Consider the following 16800-nt stretch of genomic DNA (forward strand, 5'->3'; position numbering starts at 1 on the left):
GCAAATATATACGACCTAGGAAACGAGGCAGCATAGATATTGCCTTTCTCATCTATAGAAAGGTTATCCATCGGCAAAAGGTCTTTGATTACATGGACTTTGTCTAAAACCTAAGCGAATCCTAAGCAAATCCAAAACGGAGCGTCCACGTGATCCAATCCTGACATAGAGGGAGGAGGGAGGTATATAAAATGCCAAGCATCTTAATAAGCGAGGAAGGATTTACTAACCTACCTTATGTTATATTTACAGGCACGCTAGTCGTATTTTATTACACATTATATTGATGTCACGTGAAAGTGTGGCGTTCTTCGACAAGTTTCTACAAGCAGCCGAAAGGATTCTTCTTAACCTGTAACTTATCTTATCAAACATCCTAGTACAGTTATCTGGTTCTGCATTGTATCCTCTACTGTTATATTCCCCCCAGATACTGGTTCTACTACTGTTACTGCTGTTATCGTAATTATCTGCGCCATACTATCGTGATTCTTCTTGCGTCTTCGTGGTTTCTGTGCCTATCATTTCTTCGTGCCTCCCTCGATATATGAGGCGTTGTATCCTGCTGAATAGATTCTGCCTAGGCTACAATACGAAACGCGCAATGATCCGCCTTTTGACTTGGACCGACAAAGGAGAGCTAAGGTTTCGGGAATTTGAGGGCGAAGATGGGCTACCCGCTTACGCTATCCTGTCGCACACATGGCATACGAACAATAAAGAGGAGGTGACCTATGAGGATCTTGAAACTGGCAGAGGAACAACATAAAGCTGGCTATAGCAAGATTGATTTCTGCAAGAAGCAGGCTTCTATCGAAAAGCTCGCGTACATCTGGATCGACACCTGCTGTATCAACCGCAAGAGCGAACCAGAACTCTCTGAGGCTATTAATTCTATGTTTCGATGGTATAAAAACGCTACACGCTGCTACGTTTATCTATCTGATGTCTACACGTCCCATGAAGAAAGAGACACGCCATTAGGCGGCAAGGAGTGGGAGGCTCTTTTCACACAGAGTCGCTGGTTCAGTCGAGGTTGGACGCTTCAAGAACTTATTGCGCCAGAGCACGTTGACTTTTTTGCACGCGACGGGACCTATTTTGGCAACAAGTTGACGTTGGAAATAGCTATTTCTAATGTTGCGGGCATTTCTCTGGACGTCTTGCGTGGTCGTCCCTTGGCTGAGTGTACTATTGAAGAACGTATGACGTGGGCAAAGGCACGTACAACAAAACGCGAGGAAGATCACGTCTATTCTTTATTTGGTATCTTCGATGTGACTATGCCGCTAGTATATGGAGAAGGAAAAGCGAAAGCTTTCAGGAGGCTTTATGAAGAAATTTCAAAATACAGTAAGTAAATCCTTTAATTGTTTAGGTAATACCAAAGCTTTCAATCAATATTCGAAACATAACTGCGACGTGAACTCTGTACCTGACCCGAGCATTACGCCGCCGTTTTCACAAATTTTTATATAGAAGGAAAAGCTAACAACACGTTGGCTTCGCGGCCGATGCGGCTTGCGACGATGCTGTACAGGAGATAAAACTTTTGCAGGTGAGCGTGGTCATAGCCAGCCTAAAATCACTGGACTAATAGCTAGATACAGAGCGCGATGCAAATGGTGCAAGCGCGGCTGGCGACTTCCCTGATCATTCGAAGCAACAGCCTAGGCCTCCAGGGGTCATCGGCCATGCCAGCCACGTATCAATCCATACTCAATCACGAAGAGGGTCCTAAGGTACTCATGAATGCGATAGGGATTGGGACAGAAAGTGGCGGCACCGATCGTCCAGGCCTTCTGCGCACCCTTCTCCTTAAACTTACGCAACTGTTATCCGCCTTTGTAACTCCACTTGGCTACTTCGAGGCACTGTCTTCATTTCGACCTGAGTAATACACAATCAATGACATCGGACCACAAATCATCTGCTACTCGTCCATTCTGGCAGAAATAAATCCAACTATTGCTATTATGACACAAAATCTCTTTGTCGCAAAGACTCCACGTCATTAGATTCGCATTAAACTCAGAACGACAGTGGCCGTCGGAACCACTCACTAGAAAGTCTTAGTGGAGCATAAGCTAAAGCGGCCTTCGTATATTGGATGGCGCCAACTTCCTGATAATGTTATTTCGCTACTACAAAGAATAATAACTAACCATCCGGATGTTGGCGACGATACGGAGATCAATATTCGCTTTGACAAGAAATCCAATGCTACGGGCGGCGACAGCGAACCTAAAGCGACAAGCCAACTACGAATGCTTGATACTGGCATTATAGACAACACCTGGAACCTCACCGAAGTTCTTCACCATCAGAACGTGCGGATGATTCCAGAAACAGATCTTATCACAGCCTACGTCCATACAACTTACCTGGTAGCAAACCTTGACAACCGGTGGGTTTTATACCAGACTATGACCGCGGGCAAATTGGGAACCGACCGCTTATGTCGTGCAGTTCAGGCCAGTGTTGCTCTCCGAGGTGCCTCTAATGTCGCACAGTTAGTCAGTATAATCGTGGACTCCGAGAAGAAGCTAAAGGGCGTGCTTGTCGAGCTGCCTTCGAAAGGACCGATGTTCAGACTAATGGACGCTCATAAGTTCAAACGCAAACCTATACCATGGCCAATAAGACAAAAATGGGCTAAGCAGATTGTCCGAGGGCTTGCAGCATACCACGAACGTGGTCACGTTGTTGCAGGCATGAGAACATACAATTGGTGCGTCTGCATTGATGACTGCGACAATGCAATGATCATAGGCTTGGGCAATGGCAACCATACCGCTGTACATCGATACGGTGGTTTGCTACCACCAGAATACCGCACCGAAGCTTTCAAGAAGGGAGATGGCCAGGTTGGACCTGACTTTGATATCTTCCAATTGGGCTTATTGCTATGGCACCTGTACCGTGATCAGCATCAGCAAGGCGCCAGAACCTTCTGCTCGCTTGCAGGATGCAACAATGCCGAGCTTGCCACTTGTGACGAGCACGGGGATCCAATTGCTTTGCCAAAGGCTGCGGTGGACGTACCGGCCTACCTAGATTTAATTATTGCACTATGCCGCCAGAAAGATCCCCACAAAAGACCGGCTGCTTGGGAGTTACTCCAAATGTTCCCTGAGGATGAGGAGATCTTTAGACAGATTGATTTGCTCAACGAGGACGAAAGTTTTATCCCAGGATATGACAGTACCATCACTGCAAATGCCAGATTGACAAGGCTTGAGGTCATTCGAGATATCTACGGCAATTCTTGCGTTTGTACGTTGTGCAGCGAACGTTGTCGTGACATGCACTATCATTGTGATTTTTGCCACCTTGCTAACTTTGATCTGTGCCACAAATGTTTTGTTGGAGGAAAGCACTGCTGGGACGGGGAGCATCTCTTAGCGCGATGTTATCATGTGGCTCTCGCGAACAAGGAATCAGGTAAAAGGGTAGTTTACTATTCGAGTGTTGACGAAAAGGGAGAACGAGAAGAAATTATTATCTAAGTGAGTTTGTGGGGAAGCCGATTTTGTCAGCGACTGTAACAGATAACTGTGCCAGGGTATTTGGCTTCGGCAAGCCTTGTGTGGCATGGAACAACGAAAGATGAGCTTCTTATGGCAGCGGGTCGATCGTACCTCGATAGGTATATAGCTATTGAAGCTGCCACGAATCCATTAATGCTCTGTATTGACAATATAGGTGTCTCGGTTGCTGAGTTCAAGTATGTTAAACAAGAGCTTGAATAGTTTGTTTTTGGTCTTGGAGTAACTAACAGAGCTCTGTCGCTGCCTCCAAATATATAGTGCTTGGTTGATAATATTTGTATTTTTCTTTAGTGTCGACTTGTGTGTGATTGGTTTCCGGCGATTCAGCTTGAGGGCAAGTAGGCATGATACGAGCTAGCCTAGTCGCCACTTAGCAGTGTGTTTAAGGATCTCTAGCATGCGAGGGTTTGGCAAATGCGACTTTGGAGACAGGGTTTGTTGTCTAAGCATGCCATGTAGAGATATCCTATCTTCTCATGCATCCACATATCTTCACAACCTTCTAAGCCAAGCTTGTCTATCTTTCTGCAACGGACATGGCTGTACGCCTTGATTGAATCAAGCTTGCGAGCGACTCCCAAAACATCAGATATAGGAGGTTTGAAGAGGAATTGGTACAGGATTCCCACGAGAACAACGCCGACTATACCAGCTTTTGAGGCTATGGCTAACCATATCGCTGGTGGGAATGTGTGTCACCACAGCTCGAGTTCGATTTAATGTTGACACTTGACTCTAATCGTCCTTTATTCAAAGAAGTGAATTGCAAGGTAGGTAGTAAAGAGCAAAGCATAGCATATGCGAAGTCATCCGCTCTTTCCTTCTTTGCTCTACTTCTGCTCGCTGAGACATGATCTCTTTCTCCGCACTAAGATACAATAACCTCGGGATTTGAGGTCGGTCTTCACAATAGCTTTCTCCCGTGTCAAATATCGAATTTCGAAAGAATAGATGATCATAGTAATTACGGTTCGCAGGTATGGTTATAAGATACTATCTGCCTTCGTATATATATGAAATATCAGTACTGACTTCCGCAACGAGAGAGAGAAGTGTGACGATTGATTAATAAGCATTCTAACGTCGCTTGTGCTGACAAATCTGGCAGATGTCTCTCGGGGCGTGCTGTCCCGAACCATTACATCTTCAACTACCAGTTCAACAATCCCACTATTGCGTGGTATCTTTTGTACGCCATGTATATAGATCAAATATATAGCTCCTATCTCTCCAATCACTCTTATCTCTCTTGGCATTGCATTTAACCGTCAATTGACACTGACAATATCCGAATTGACCGTGCTACCTCTAGGAATCCGTACAGTACACAGCAATGACTCGAGTTATCTCCGTCCAAGAAGTCACTCAACACAATATTCCCGAAGATTTATGGATTGTAGTCGACAACACAGTTTACGACCTTACAGAATTCGCCCCTGAGCACCCTGGCGGTGCAAGCAGTATGTCTTCCATCCCAAATCCCCTTCCTCGCTGCTCACTGACAATGCCTCAGTAATCCAGCGCCATGCCGGCCGCGATGCCACAACAGCATATTCCGAAATCCACGGACCCTCTCTCATTAAAACCTCCCTCCCTTCCTCAAAAGCCCTCGGAACCCTCGATCCCACTAGCATAACCGCAGAATGGGCAAACCCTCCAATACCCACAAGCACCTTGCATCCCACCACCAAACCTGACCTCTCCACCCTGATAAACACCCACGACTTCACCGCCGCCGCCTCCACATCCCTCACCCCTAAAACATGGGCCTTCTACTCCTCCGCCGCAACAGACCTCTACACCAAAACGCGCAATACCTCCGCGTACGCAGATATCGGTCTCAGACCACGGATACTAGTCAATGTGAAGGACGTCGATACGCGCACAAGCATGCTAGGCTATAAAATGGACGTGCCGATTTTCTGCGCCCCGGCTGCGATGGCGAAGATGGTGCATGCTGATGGGGAGAAGGGGATTGCAAGGGGGTGTAGGGCGAAAGGGATCCCGGTCTGTGTTTCAACAAATGCGTCGTTTCCTATTGCTGAGATCTTCGAGAGCGTGAGCGGATGGGGATCATATGGGGAGCATGAGGAAGGAGAAGGGACAGAGGGGCTGCCGATTTTCTTCCAGCTGTATGTTGATAAGCAGCGGGCCAAGAGCGAGAGCTTGCTTCAGCAAGCAGAGGGTTTGGGCGTAAAGGCTATTTTCGTTACTGTTGATGCGCCTATCCCCGGGAAGAGAGAGGCTGATGAACGGGTGCTAGCGGACGAAAGTCTGAGCACGCCTATGAGCGGCGCGAAAGCGAAGAATGATGCAAAAGGTGGGTCGTTGGGACGGATCATGGGCAGTTATATCGATGCAAGTCTTAGCTGGGAAGACCTGCCGTGGTTAAGGCGGTGCACAAAGCTACCGATTGTTCTGAAGGGCGTTCAGACGCATATGGATGCCAAACGAGCCATGGAGAATGGAATCGAGGGGATTGTGTTAAGTAATCATGGGGGCAGGAGCCTGGATACTGCGCCGCCGCCTATTTTGCTTCTTCTCGAGCTGCAGAAGCACTGTCCGGAGGTCTTTGACCACATGGAGGTATTTGTTGATGGAGGGGTTATGCGGGGGACGGATATCTTCAAGGCTCTATGTTTGGGTGCTAGGAGTGTTGGTATTGGCAGAGGTTTCCTATTCGCTTTGAATTACGGCCAAGAAGGCGTGGAGAAATACGTCGACAGTAGGTTCTGATCGAATATCCTCATGAACTCACACTGATTACCCAACTAGTTTTAAAAGATGAGCTGGAGACGACGATGCGCATGATGGGTATCACGGACCTTTCTCAGGTTCATCCAGGCATGCTGAATACGAAGGCTGTAGATCATTTGATTCCTGATGGGGAAGAACATGCGTATGCCAAGTGGAGACCAAAGTCGAAGATATAAAAAGCAATACAAATAAGCCTGGGTGTATATGCATAATATAATTGTTCCGATCTCTCATTTGACAAGACGGCTCGGTCCCTCCCGGGACTTGGAGCTAGGCAAGTGCCGCCACTCTTATTTCATATCCAGAATTCTTTTCTTCAAATGAATGGAGATGCGAAAGTTTCCGGTGTGAAACCAAGTGGTCAAGGAAGGGCCTCCTAGGTGGAGTCTCCATAGAATTATCCGATCCCACAAATAGCTTCTCGGGGCATGACTAAGGGCTGGCTGATGCTGCTGTAACAATCCATTCTGTGTAACCTACTTGTATAGGATATTGTCATGAAGCTTGTATTTCTCCACTTAAGCTGGAAAAAAGAGCCCTCTGGATACGATAAATTCTTTCTTATTTGGAAATCAGATAAATGCCAAGAAATACTTTACGAACTAGAATGGGAATATTCCCGGCCCAGAAGAGTAAATCTCATGGAAAAATGCCGTTTTAATGGCATCGAGGTACCTTGTACCTTCCTAGTTTGGATAGGTAGGTACGGATATAAATAGGTATCCAGTCATTTTACGAGTTGGTGTGGTTTTTACGGCCCGATTGGGCAGTTCGTTGTACCCATATTCTGTACCGAGCTGACCGATGCAGCGTCACCTCACTGCGCCCCAGTAATATCCATCACCATCTGCATTTCCTCTACTTTCATCTCATCTCATCTCACCTCTGCTGTGTTTCTTAATTTGCTCATACAGTATCACGTACAATACTATAGTGTAGCTGGAAAACGAGGTCGCTCTCGTTCAATCTCATGCTCACGCTCATGCTCAAGCTGAGATGCGCAAGTTCCTAACGGGCCCGCGACGCTCTGTTCCAGAGCCCGAACCCGCACCCGCACTATCCGGGCTCACCCACGCGCCGCCCGCCCCGCCGCTCACCCCTGCGGATTCCTCCCTGTCGGCCTATTTTGAGCCGCCGAATGCACCTACACATGACGGGACCTTGAGATACAATCCGCTAAGAGGAGAGCGTCAGTTCCGTGTCCTGGTGCTGCTTCCTGGCTCGGGCGAGGACGAGATCGCCTGTGTGCTGGACAATGTCTTTCTGGATGACTGGCTTACCCATTATGAGGCTCTGTCGTACATGTGGGGGCCTGCCGAGCCTTTGACCCCAGTGTCCGTCGATGGGTCGACGTGTTTTGTTCGCAAGAATCTGTTGACTGCGTTGAAGGCGTTGCGGCTTCCTACCGAGTCGCGCTTGTTGTTTATCGATGCCTTGTGTATTAATATGGGCGATGTCCCGGAGCGGAATCATATGGTGGCTAACATGAGCCAGATTTATCAGCGGGCGTCTAAGGTGTTGGTTTGGTTGGGGGACGCGGACGAGGTTAGCGATTTTGCGTTTGATAAAGTCAATCAGAGGATGCCTTGGGCGGATATTTCTGCTCCTTTAGAGAGAGCAACGGCAAGTACATTAACCAGTCTTTTCAATCGGCCATATTGGCGGCGGGTATGGATTCTCCAGGAAATTCTGTCCGGCTATAATCTGGAAGTATACTGCGGGACTAAGAAGGCGCCTTGGATGCAATTCATCTCAGTCATGCGATTCCTGGATTCCAAAGCCAACAGGGACCCGGAAGAACAAGATAATGGCATCGCATTTGCAAAATGGTGTGTCGGCACCCCCGGGATAGCAATGCTCAGACTACAGAACGGGCAAACCCCAACACAACACAAAATGACTGATCTCCTTAAGATGTGTCAGAAACACGAATATGGATGCTACGATATCAGGGATCGGATATACGGGCTTGTGAGCATATCAACACAAGATGAAAAGGGCCTAAAGATTGATCCCGACTACTCGAAATCCCAAGCCCAGCTCTGCATTGACACGTTTTTATCAGAATTCTCACGAGACAACGTCCATTTCCGCGTGTCGACTCAGAACTCGAGTCAGGACCCATCATCCCACGAACTCGTAGCCTCTCAACGCTCAATGCAAGCCCTGCTCGAAGAACCGCTCTGGAACAAAGACAAAAAGACCTTCGACGCCCTCCTCAGCATCGTAGACGAGGCGCAGAGCTACCTACTGCGGAACTCATTCAGCAAAGCAAACGCAAAGGGTCTAGGTACCGTCGCTTGGGCCAGCGACGTCTTATCCGCCTCCTCGCCTTCTAAAATCCTCTTCGCCCACCTGGAACTCGACGCCTTGTATAACCACCACGCGCAAGTACTGCACATCCACCTCCCGCCCAACATCGCGCGGCTGAAAGCCGATGTCGCGAAACTGAGTGTGAGGGAGTATCACTCTACTGAACAGTTGAGAGTGCGCTTTGCGTGGAGTCCGCAGGCGCGCTGTTTCCGCACCGAGAGCACGTATCGCAATACGTGCCCGCCGTATTTCTCGTGCGACAGTGCGGGCGAAGTGCGGCTTTTCGTTAGTGGCGATGGGCAATTCGTAGGCATCGCTTCTGCTGTTATCCAGCCGAGGGATATCCTTTGTAAGATAGAGGGCGCGGAAGACGTGTTTGTGATTGTGAGACCCAGGAGCGATAGTAATCGGATTGGATTCCGGCTGTTGGGTAAGGCGGTGCTGGTTAGGGTTGAGGGGAGGGAGAGGAAGGTTGAAAAGATTGAGGGGCGGGTTCAGGGCTTGGGGATCTTTAATGATGGTTAGTGACCTTGAATCTTCCTTTGCGTTCCGTTATTTGGCTTCGGTTTCGTAAAAATTGAGCACGCTGATGATAGGTCTACTAGACGGGACACAGAGTCCGAATGAGCTGATCAAGGCGATTGACGATGCGATTGAATTCGCAAATGATGTCCATAATGCACCAGAAGGTTCACTTTGCCTTACCCCCCATCCCGGAGCTGTATGGAAAGCTAATGCATGGGATAGGCCTTGGAGAGGAGTTTGCGCTGTTCAGGAAGTTCGAGGCCGTTATGGATGCCGCTACGATGTTCTTCTTAACGAGGTGATGTGAGGTGAGCTCTTACGGCCGTACTGTACTGTACACGGCGTGGCGTATAGGTTTCTAGTATCGACATGCCAGACTATATATAATCTACATATTTATAATTGAACACCCTCATATTTCTCGAGGGGTCACGGGATGGGAAGGACTACATGTTTTGGTAGGGGCCCACGGGCCACTGAAAGAAGCGAGCGATGACCCCTATTCCATACTAGCGATGAGAATATCATTTACAGTCTTTGAAGTCTTCATACCAGCACCTCCGCCTAAGAGCCCGAATTGTTAAACGGAATCAAGTTCATTTTCCCCAGGACAGCACAGCGGAGGTTAAAACATGGCAAAGAGGTGGCACCCAAATGTGTTGTATTCTTTTCATTTACGATGTACGAAGTAAGTGCCCGATAACTTGAGACACATAGGTACTCCATCTACGCAAAGAAGCCAATGCAGAACTCCCGCTAAACGCCCCAGCAAACACCAGCAAACTCCCGCAACGCACAGTACAATACTCAGCGTCAAAGTTTTTTCTCCAGAAGCAAGTGCAGCTCCGGCTCAGTAACCCCGGTACGTCCAAAGCCACACTCAGTCGAGACACCAAACCCATGCAAGAACTCACTCGCGACGCGGATCCTCTCCCTCGTACCCTTTAGATTCCACGCATGCGCCAGGCCGAGGAAAACCCGCGTCTCGCTGTTCACCTTCAAGTGCTTCAGCGGAAGGAAGTACGCTTCATCAGTACGGTTCTTGGGGACGGGAACGTGCACCCAATCTACGACTCTGCCGGCGTGTGAGGAGAGCTCGTTCACCATATCAACTAGCACACCCATGTCCGCGGGCTCGCTAAAGTGCTTGTGTCCTGCATCGCCATAGCATAGGTGAAAGGCCATCTCGACACCCTCATCGACGGCTCCCGCTAGACGAGCAAAGCGCTCCAGAATCCCTTGCTTGACATCACCGTCGAACCAAGAATTGAACGCGCAAGGAAGCTCAAGCATGCCAATCTCATACGCCATGTCCCACTGGACCGCCAGATCCTCCTTCGGAACACCATCTTGAATACGCCTTAGCGCAGCCATCAGCGCAGCCTCGTACAGCGGCTCCGCCTCGGCCTGATACTCGGGCAGCAGACACAAGCCGACGACATTAAGCGGGGTCGGCAGGCAGACCTGGAAGCGTACACCGTGCGGGATAACCCCTTTGTCTCGCAGCGCGCAGAACTCGGCGTAGGATGCCAGGGCGTGGGTGTCGTAGCCTAGAGCTCCGAGCGTGATTTGCGAGGACTGCGCAATGCCTGGTTCGTAGGCTTTGTAGTCGCCGATCTGCGAGAAGCCTTTGAGGATGTGCGGGCTGGAGGCGAAGACGTCCATTTGCCAGCGTACGAAGAAGTGCCGGGTGCCGGTCTCGCCGTCTGGACTGTGTGAGGGGGGAGGGGTCAGTGAATATGCCATGGGGATTTTGGAGTGGATATGGGCATGCAGTTTCGCTGGACGATGCTGGGAGGAATTGGAGAAGTGGAGAAGTAAAGAGCGAGTAATTAATGAAAAGCGGTGCTGTGTTTGAGAACAGCGAATCTATGAAATTGGGATGAGGAGTGGAATACTATCTTACAGACAAACAAGACGGCCAGGCAGAGCAGTGCTCATGGCCTCAAAGAACTCAGTGTTGGTACCGTAGGGCGAACTACCGACAAGATGGACATGGCGAGGGGTGAACAGCTCCGTAGAGGAGGTCTCGGGGCCGTGTGACGAGACAGAAGACATTTCGCTTCGCAACTGTTTAATCGGTCGGCGCGCGCGGTGAGAGGGAGGTTTGTGTGAGGATGGAGTGAGGGGGAGGGAGAGGGAGAATATGGAAATGGAAATGGGAGGTTTATAGGAGAGCAAAGGAGAGAAATAGACGAGAGCAGGAGGCCATTCACTTTCTAGTAGACACTCATTTAAGATATTGCAGGTAATTATGAGTGCTTCTTTCCACATCTGGACTGAGTAGGGACTTTTATCATTCAATTGAGCTTTGGATGATCTTTTCTATCCTTTACTTCTAGTCTTCTACCTCCCGTTACTTTAATTTTGACATGACTTTCCTAGCCCTTTGAAGACGGACACCGCAAGATTATCCGTTCGTGTTGAAGGATGAACATAGAGGCATACTTTAGGTGCAGTAAGGGGAATACTTGGATACTATTCCAATAGGAATACTATTAAAGGTGTAATTATTTTCTTCTGGAATGTCAAAGGAATAACGTAGGGGAGATGAAGAAGGTTATAACAAACAGATCATTCATTGAGAACCGCAATTAATTCCTGGAAATATCTGCTAGATGTACGGATACCGGTACAAGCTTCTTGCAGCAGAGTCACTGCCGCTGCTTAGCGGAAATTCACAGTAGATCCAAGACAATAGCGGCACTCTAGCTGGGTTTGGCTTCTTTCTTAACGGTTCTTCCCTCCCTCTCCATATTAGTCTAAGGAAATAGCATGCGTCAATGGGTAATGTTATCGATTCTCTCCGTATATACCTACGCAGTGGCATTGCGCGCTAATAGCCTCTACGTTTAGTTTAACACCAAGTTCACTCATTTTCCGGATCCCGAACCATCCTGTGGAGACTTATCATATCACAAATTAGTAATGTGTTGCCAAAGCTGTAACCCCAGAACCCACTCAGACTTTCCATTCGAATAGAGAAGGTGGAGTCGAAGGTCTTCTCCAGCGCTTGCTTTGCCAATGATCGCGATGTCTAACTTTGACTGCGACATTGATGGGCGGGCTTGGGCTGGTTGCGCACCACTTGCTTCTGCTTCCACTCTTTCTATATACTGCTCAGCTGAAGGTTCTCGAATGTACTTACTTCTTCTTTTCTTCCACTCTTTCTATATACTGCTCAGCTGTAACATTTTTGAATGTCCTTTCCAACGACCTTCCCCTTTCGGCTGAGGGAGTAAGCGCAACCCTTGCTTCTGCTTCCATTGTGTTTCTCTGCTCAATAGCTTTAACATGTTCATATGTCCTTTGCAACGTCGCTAGAAGCGTGGCCGAAGGAGGGAGACTGCCCACAGGCCTTGGGATAAGAATGCCTGCAGTGGGCAGTGTAGAAAGGCTGGTTGGAGTTGGCGGCAGAGAATATTGCGTCTGGCAGGGACAGAAATCCTGGGCTTGAGAGACTACCTGGGTTTGGCCATACTGAGTTGGAACATGCCCAAAATTGCTGTTCGTTTGTGGGCCATTATGAGACGGATAGGCATGTTGCGGTTGCGGAAAGGGCATACTGCCGTCCTGTCCAAATCCATACAATGCATTTTGCAGAGCATGGGCTTCTGGTATTTGAGGTTCAGAATGGGAGTTGTATTGCTGTAAGAGTTGCAGAGCATTGAATGGTTGCGGATCGATCAGGTTCTGATTTTGTCCGAACTGTTGGTGTTGTCCGAACTGCTGTGGGATCTGCGCAGGATTAAACGGTTGCAATTGCGAATCGATCAGGCTCTGATCTTGCCCGAACCGTTGGTGTTGTCCAAACTGCTGGTGTTGGCCGAACTGCTGGTTTTGTCCAAACTGCTGTGGGATCTGCGCAGGATTGAATGGTTGCAGTTGCGGATTGATCAGGCTCTGATTCTGTCCAGACTGTTGATTTTGTCCGAACTGCTGTGGAATCTGCGCAGGATTAAATGGTGGTAGTTGCCGAATGAACGGGCTATGATCTTGTTCAAACTCCTGATTGTGCATCGGGGGACCGTCGAAATTCGCAGAATATCCGGTAGATGGGGAATACCCGCCTTGTGGAGCCGGGGATGGAGCCCTATTGCCAAAGTAATCATGCGCAGGTGGAGCTTCTTGGTAGATCGTCTGCGAGGGTGACACATTCATAAATGGTGTGTGCTGAGCATTCTGGAGGTCCGTCTGGGATGGTAAAGCATCCATAAGTGGTATGGACTGAGTATTCCGAAGGTTCGCGTGCAAGGGTGGAGCATTCGTAAACGGTGAGGACTGATCATCCCGGAAGCCGTTCTCAGCATCTGTAAGCGGTGCGTACTGAGCATCCCGAGGGTTCATATGCGCAGTGGAGATTAAAAATGTGTGCACAGTGTAGCCTGATTGGTCATCTGGAGATTCCGAGTCCATTTCTGTGTCCGATGTGTAGTAGACGGCTGGAGTAGTCTCGACATCTTCTTGATTTTGTGGTGCATCATTCTCCGAAAGCCTGGAGGGAGACGTTGACGTGCTTTCAGATGGAGCTTCCTGGGCTTCCTCCATACCGCGGGTTTGCAGAAAGAAAGAATACTTCGTACTGGGCAAACAGGTGAGTCGAGGAATCCAGCAAGAATGGAACCCCAATGAAGATCATGGGGAGCCTACCTTTCTTAGGTATATGGATCCGACTGATGGTTTTATGGAAGTTGTATGTTGAAGTCGAAAGGAAGTTTTGATCAAATTGGTCATGATGGCAGTCTCATGAGGAAGTTGCGATGCTGCCCCTTCCACACCTGCGGCATTGACTCGGAATCACACGCATTGTAGAAGATGCTCCCGCAGAATCAACTAATAATCCTGAGGCTACCTCCTGTCAATTCAAAAAAAAGGGCACATTATTGCCGACTCCGTTGGTGAGAAGGATCATACTGCTGTTGGGCCTGTGGCCTCAATAACGACTTCCTTGGTCTCCCAGGACCTCTCTTGAGCCCTTTCTGGGATTCATTCAGAGGCAATTTCAAGCCAAGGAACTGACACTCCCGAAGACGTCGATTAAAGGTGTGAATGGCTTTTTTAGCACTCGGAATATCAGACTTTCTGGCCCATTGTGCCATCACTTTTTTACCCTCTCCTCCGTATCTCACGAGGTATTCTGTGACCATTCTCTTGTCGATAACCTGTTCTACCTTAAGCTCTGTGCTAGAATCCCCAGGCGGATGGTTTGTCTTGCGCTTTCGCCGACGAAGTGTGGGTTCCAGTCGCTCCGTGGTATCAGGTACAGAAGTGTCTTCATCGTTGGTGTATCCCCGCTCACGCGTCTTTCGGACAATGGCCTCTTCAATCATTTCATCCAGTGACTTGGTATTAAGGACCAGTCTGCGAGGCGCTGCCTGTGAACGAGCCGGTGAATGGTTTGTGACCGGATCTTTTGTTTCCGACGATGTGAGAGCATCCGGCGAGATGTAGCATCCGATGAGCTTATGTGCTGGTGGAGTTGCCATGGTGTGGAATATTTATCAGGATATCTTGCGTCGATCTATGGCAAAGTGTTGGAATAAGCAGAACAAACCACATAGAGATTCACTGGGCGGCCTTGACCGCTCGACGGGCTTTTTTCTTCCAGGACTTCTAGGCGTAGCCAGATATCAAGATCTTTTAATCCATGAATTGTGTAGGTAAAAGCGATATCTCAAAGAACTCAAAGCCGATCTAACGGAGTAAAGTCGGCTCATAATCCTTCTGTGCGCAGCAAACAAAGCAGTACAACAAGATCTGAGTACAACCAATATTTACCTTAATCATATGACGGCTATTAGCAGATGATGTACCACTGCTTGATACATTCCTACCAAACAGACATCTGCACTGAGAAAGAAACAACATGCAAGATACAAAGATCCCTATATAGTATAGTAGGGTAGGGAACAGAAATCTTGACTAAATTAGTTCCAGCTACAACAAAACGTCAGAATTCCAAACTCCGAACTCCAAACTAGTTCCCCTAGAGATTAAAAACCACTATAATAGTCTATAACGAGACAAAAACACATCTAGCTGAGGTCTTGCTTCAAGATTACCGGGGAAATGATAAATATCACGTGAACCGCCCCTTATACCTTGGTTTCCAGAAATTATATACAGTACCTCAACACGCTTCATTATATACGTCTCTACCCCATTAACAGCGCCAATTTGTCGTTATTTCTCGCCGTAGAATTGTAAGTAAGGCGTAGAATACCTCGTGCAGTGTCTGCAGATTCCATGTCAACTGAGCCTTGGGTCTTTGCTTCTAGAGTGGTAACATAATAGCTGCAGAGCAATCTCCTCACTCTTGGGAAGGATTCTTGCAATAGCTCGAGCCATGGTCTAAATCGAGTTGTGATGCGATAGAAGTTTTCAGATGGTGACTGTCATGACGATGACTGCGACCTGCTTTTCTCAGCTTCTGGCCGCTTGCCATGAACAACGTAACTAAACAAGTCAGCGCGGTCAATTTGAGCATTTCTTCCCAACCCACAATAACAGATAGGAATGCCTTTTCCTATCAGTTACCTCATTCCTGGCCCTCGCCATCAACACCTCGAAATAATTCGGATCACCACCTAAGATCTGCGTATACCCCCTCGCGAAAATATTTGAAATCCCATCCCTGAAATGCGACATCTCCAGCGCACCAATCTGTTTCATCCTGCGATCTTTCGGCCAAGGATTCGTCGGGATCTTCAGAATCGTCTGCTTGACATCGGTAAACCCGGCTTCCAGGAACTGCTCTTTCCACTTCAAGGGATCGTGTCCAGAAACCCCAATCCGATCCCCCATATCGAAGAACACCTGCGCGATCTCCGCATAAGCAGAGCCCGCTGGCAACGAGCCATCGTCGGATTGGAAATACGGCAAGGAGCCGGAAATCTCTAGATGGCCGCCGGGTTTCAGGTGCTCGTATGATTGCCGCATCAGCTTTGGCCAGTCGCGGATGGACAGGATTAGTTCGCGCGCGTAGATGAAATCGAAGCTGTCTTTGCCCCAGAGCCACTCGGATTCTGCGTCCTCGATTTCGAATTGCAGGTTCGGGGGTACCATGGTGGGTTGGACGGCCGCGGTGTCAACGCCGATGACCGAGGCCGAGGGGTACTTCTCGGCCATGTCTATAGCCCAGATTCCGGAGCCTGTTCCAATATCGAGTATCCGGTGCGGGTCTGGTTTTATTGGCGCTAGGTGTAGCCTGTTTCCCATGAGGAGCGTGAATTTACAGTGTTGGAAATCATTGCGGTCCAACTTGGGGGAAGTCAGTTACATATCATCGGGTGGCGAGGAAATTCTTACTTCCGGGTCGTCTATGGGTATCCATTGTTTGTGTTGTCCATAGGCAGCGTAACGTCGACCATCTTCTTCGATTCCGTGGCGTATGTCTGATGCTATAGAGGTCATGTAACTAGTCGTGGTCGATTCGGCGTATCCTTCGTCGGATATGGAATCATCGGGTTCGATTAGACTCGTTCGCTCAGTGGATATAGTTGCAATTGATGGTGGTCCGGTTCCAGATCCGGATGCCTCCATCTTTTCAGGGTCTGATGTCCACCAGGGGGCCTTCTCAATGAAGCGCGGAGGTTGTGAAATCCGGGGTCAGAACAAAAGCTAAGCGAATACCCCTTTTCAAGCCCGTGCCTGT

At 48.6% G+C, this 16800-nt stretch overlaps 5 protein-coding genes across 5 annotated transcripts; 3 read left to right on the forward strand and 2 right to left on the reverse strand.

Annotated features, from left to right (window-relative positions):
• Positions 1-734: 734 nt before the first annotated feature.
• On the forward strand, positions 735-3752 carry HET-E1_3 (Vegetative incompatibility protein HET-E-1; the record flags this gene model as incomplete). The annotated part of the gene is made up of 4 exons (XM_031149195.1): positions 735-1292; positions 1611-1894; positions 2153-3276; positions 3706-3752. The coding sequence occupies 4 exons, from the start codon at positions 735-737 to the stop codon at positions 3750-3752; spliced, it is 2013 nt and encodes a 670-aa protein (XP_031006004.1).
• A 1132-nt stretch (positions 3753-4884) lies between these two features.
• On the forward strand, positions 4885-6484 carry CYB2_2 (Cytochrome b2, mitochondrial; the record flags this gene model as incomplete). The annotated part of the gene is made up of 3 exons (XM_031149196.1): positions 4885-5011; positions 5065-6276; positions 6327-6484. 3 exons carry the CDS (start codon positions 4885-4887, stop codon positions 6482-6484), a joined length of 1497 nt encoding a protein of 498 aa, XP_031006011.1.
• Positions 6485-7304: 820 nt separating this feature from the next.
• LHYA1_G004235 (uncharacterized protein) lies at positions 7305-9448 on the forward strand (the record flags this gene model as incomplete). Its single annotated transcript, XM_031149197.1, has 3 exons — positions 7305-9141; positions 9227-9310; positions 9369-9448. 3 exons carry the CDS (start codon positions 7305-7307, stop codon positions 9446-9448), a joined length of 2001 nt encoding a protein of 666 aa, XP_031006010.1.
• A 511-nt stretch (positions 9449-9959) lies between these two features.
• LHYA1_G004236 (uncharacterized protein) lies at positions 9960-11204 on the reverse strand (the record flags this gene model as incomplete). Its single annotated transcript, XM_031149198.1, has 2 exons — positions 9960-10857; positions 11053-11204. The coding sequence occupies 2 exons, from the start codon at positions 11202-11204 to the stop codon at positions 9960-9962; spliced, it is 1050 nt and encodes a 349-aa protein (XP_031006009.1).
• Positions 11205-15620: 4416 nt separating this feature from the next.
• Positions 15621-16688, reverse strand: LAE1_4 (Secondary metabolism regulator LAE1; the record flags this gene model as incomplete). Its single annotated transcript, XM_031149199.1, has 2 exons — positions 15621-16406; positions 16455-16688. 2 exons carry the CDS (start codon positions 16686-16688, stop codon positions 15621-15623), a joined length of 1020 nt encoding a protein of 339 aa, XP_031006008.1.
• Positions 16689-16800: the final 112 nt, after the last annotated feature.

This window comes from Lachnellula hyalina, assembly GCF_007821495.1.
Source record: "Lachnellula hyalina strain CBS 185.66 chromosome Unknown contig00052, whole genome shotgun sequence".
NCBI lineage: Eukaryota > Fungi > Ascomycota > Leotiomycetes > Helotiales > Lachnaceae > Lachnellula > Lachnellula hyalina.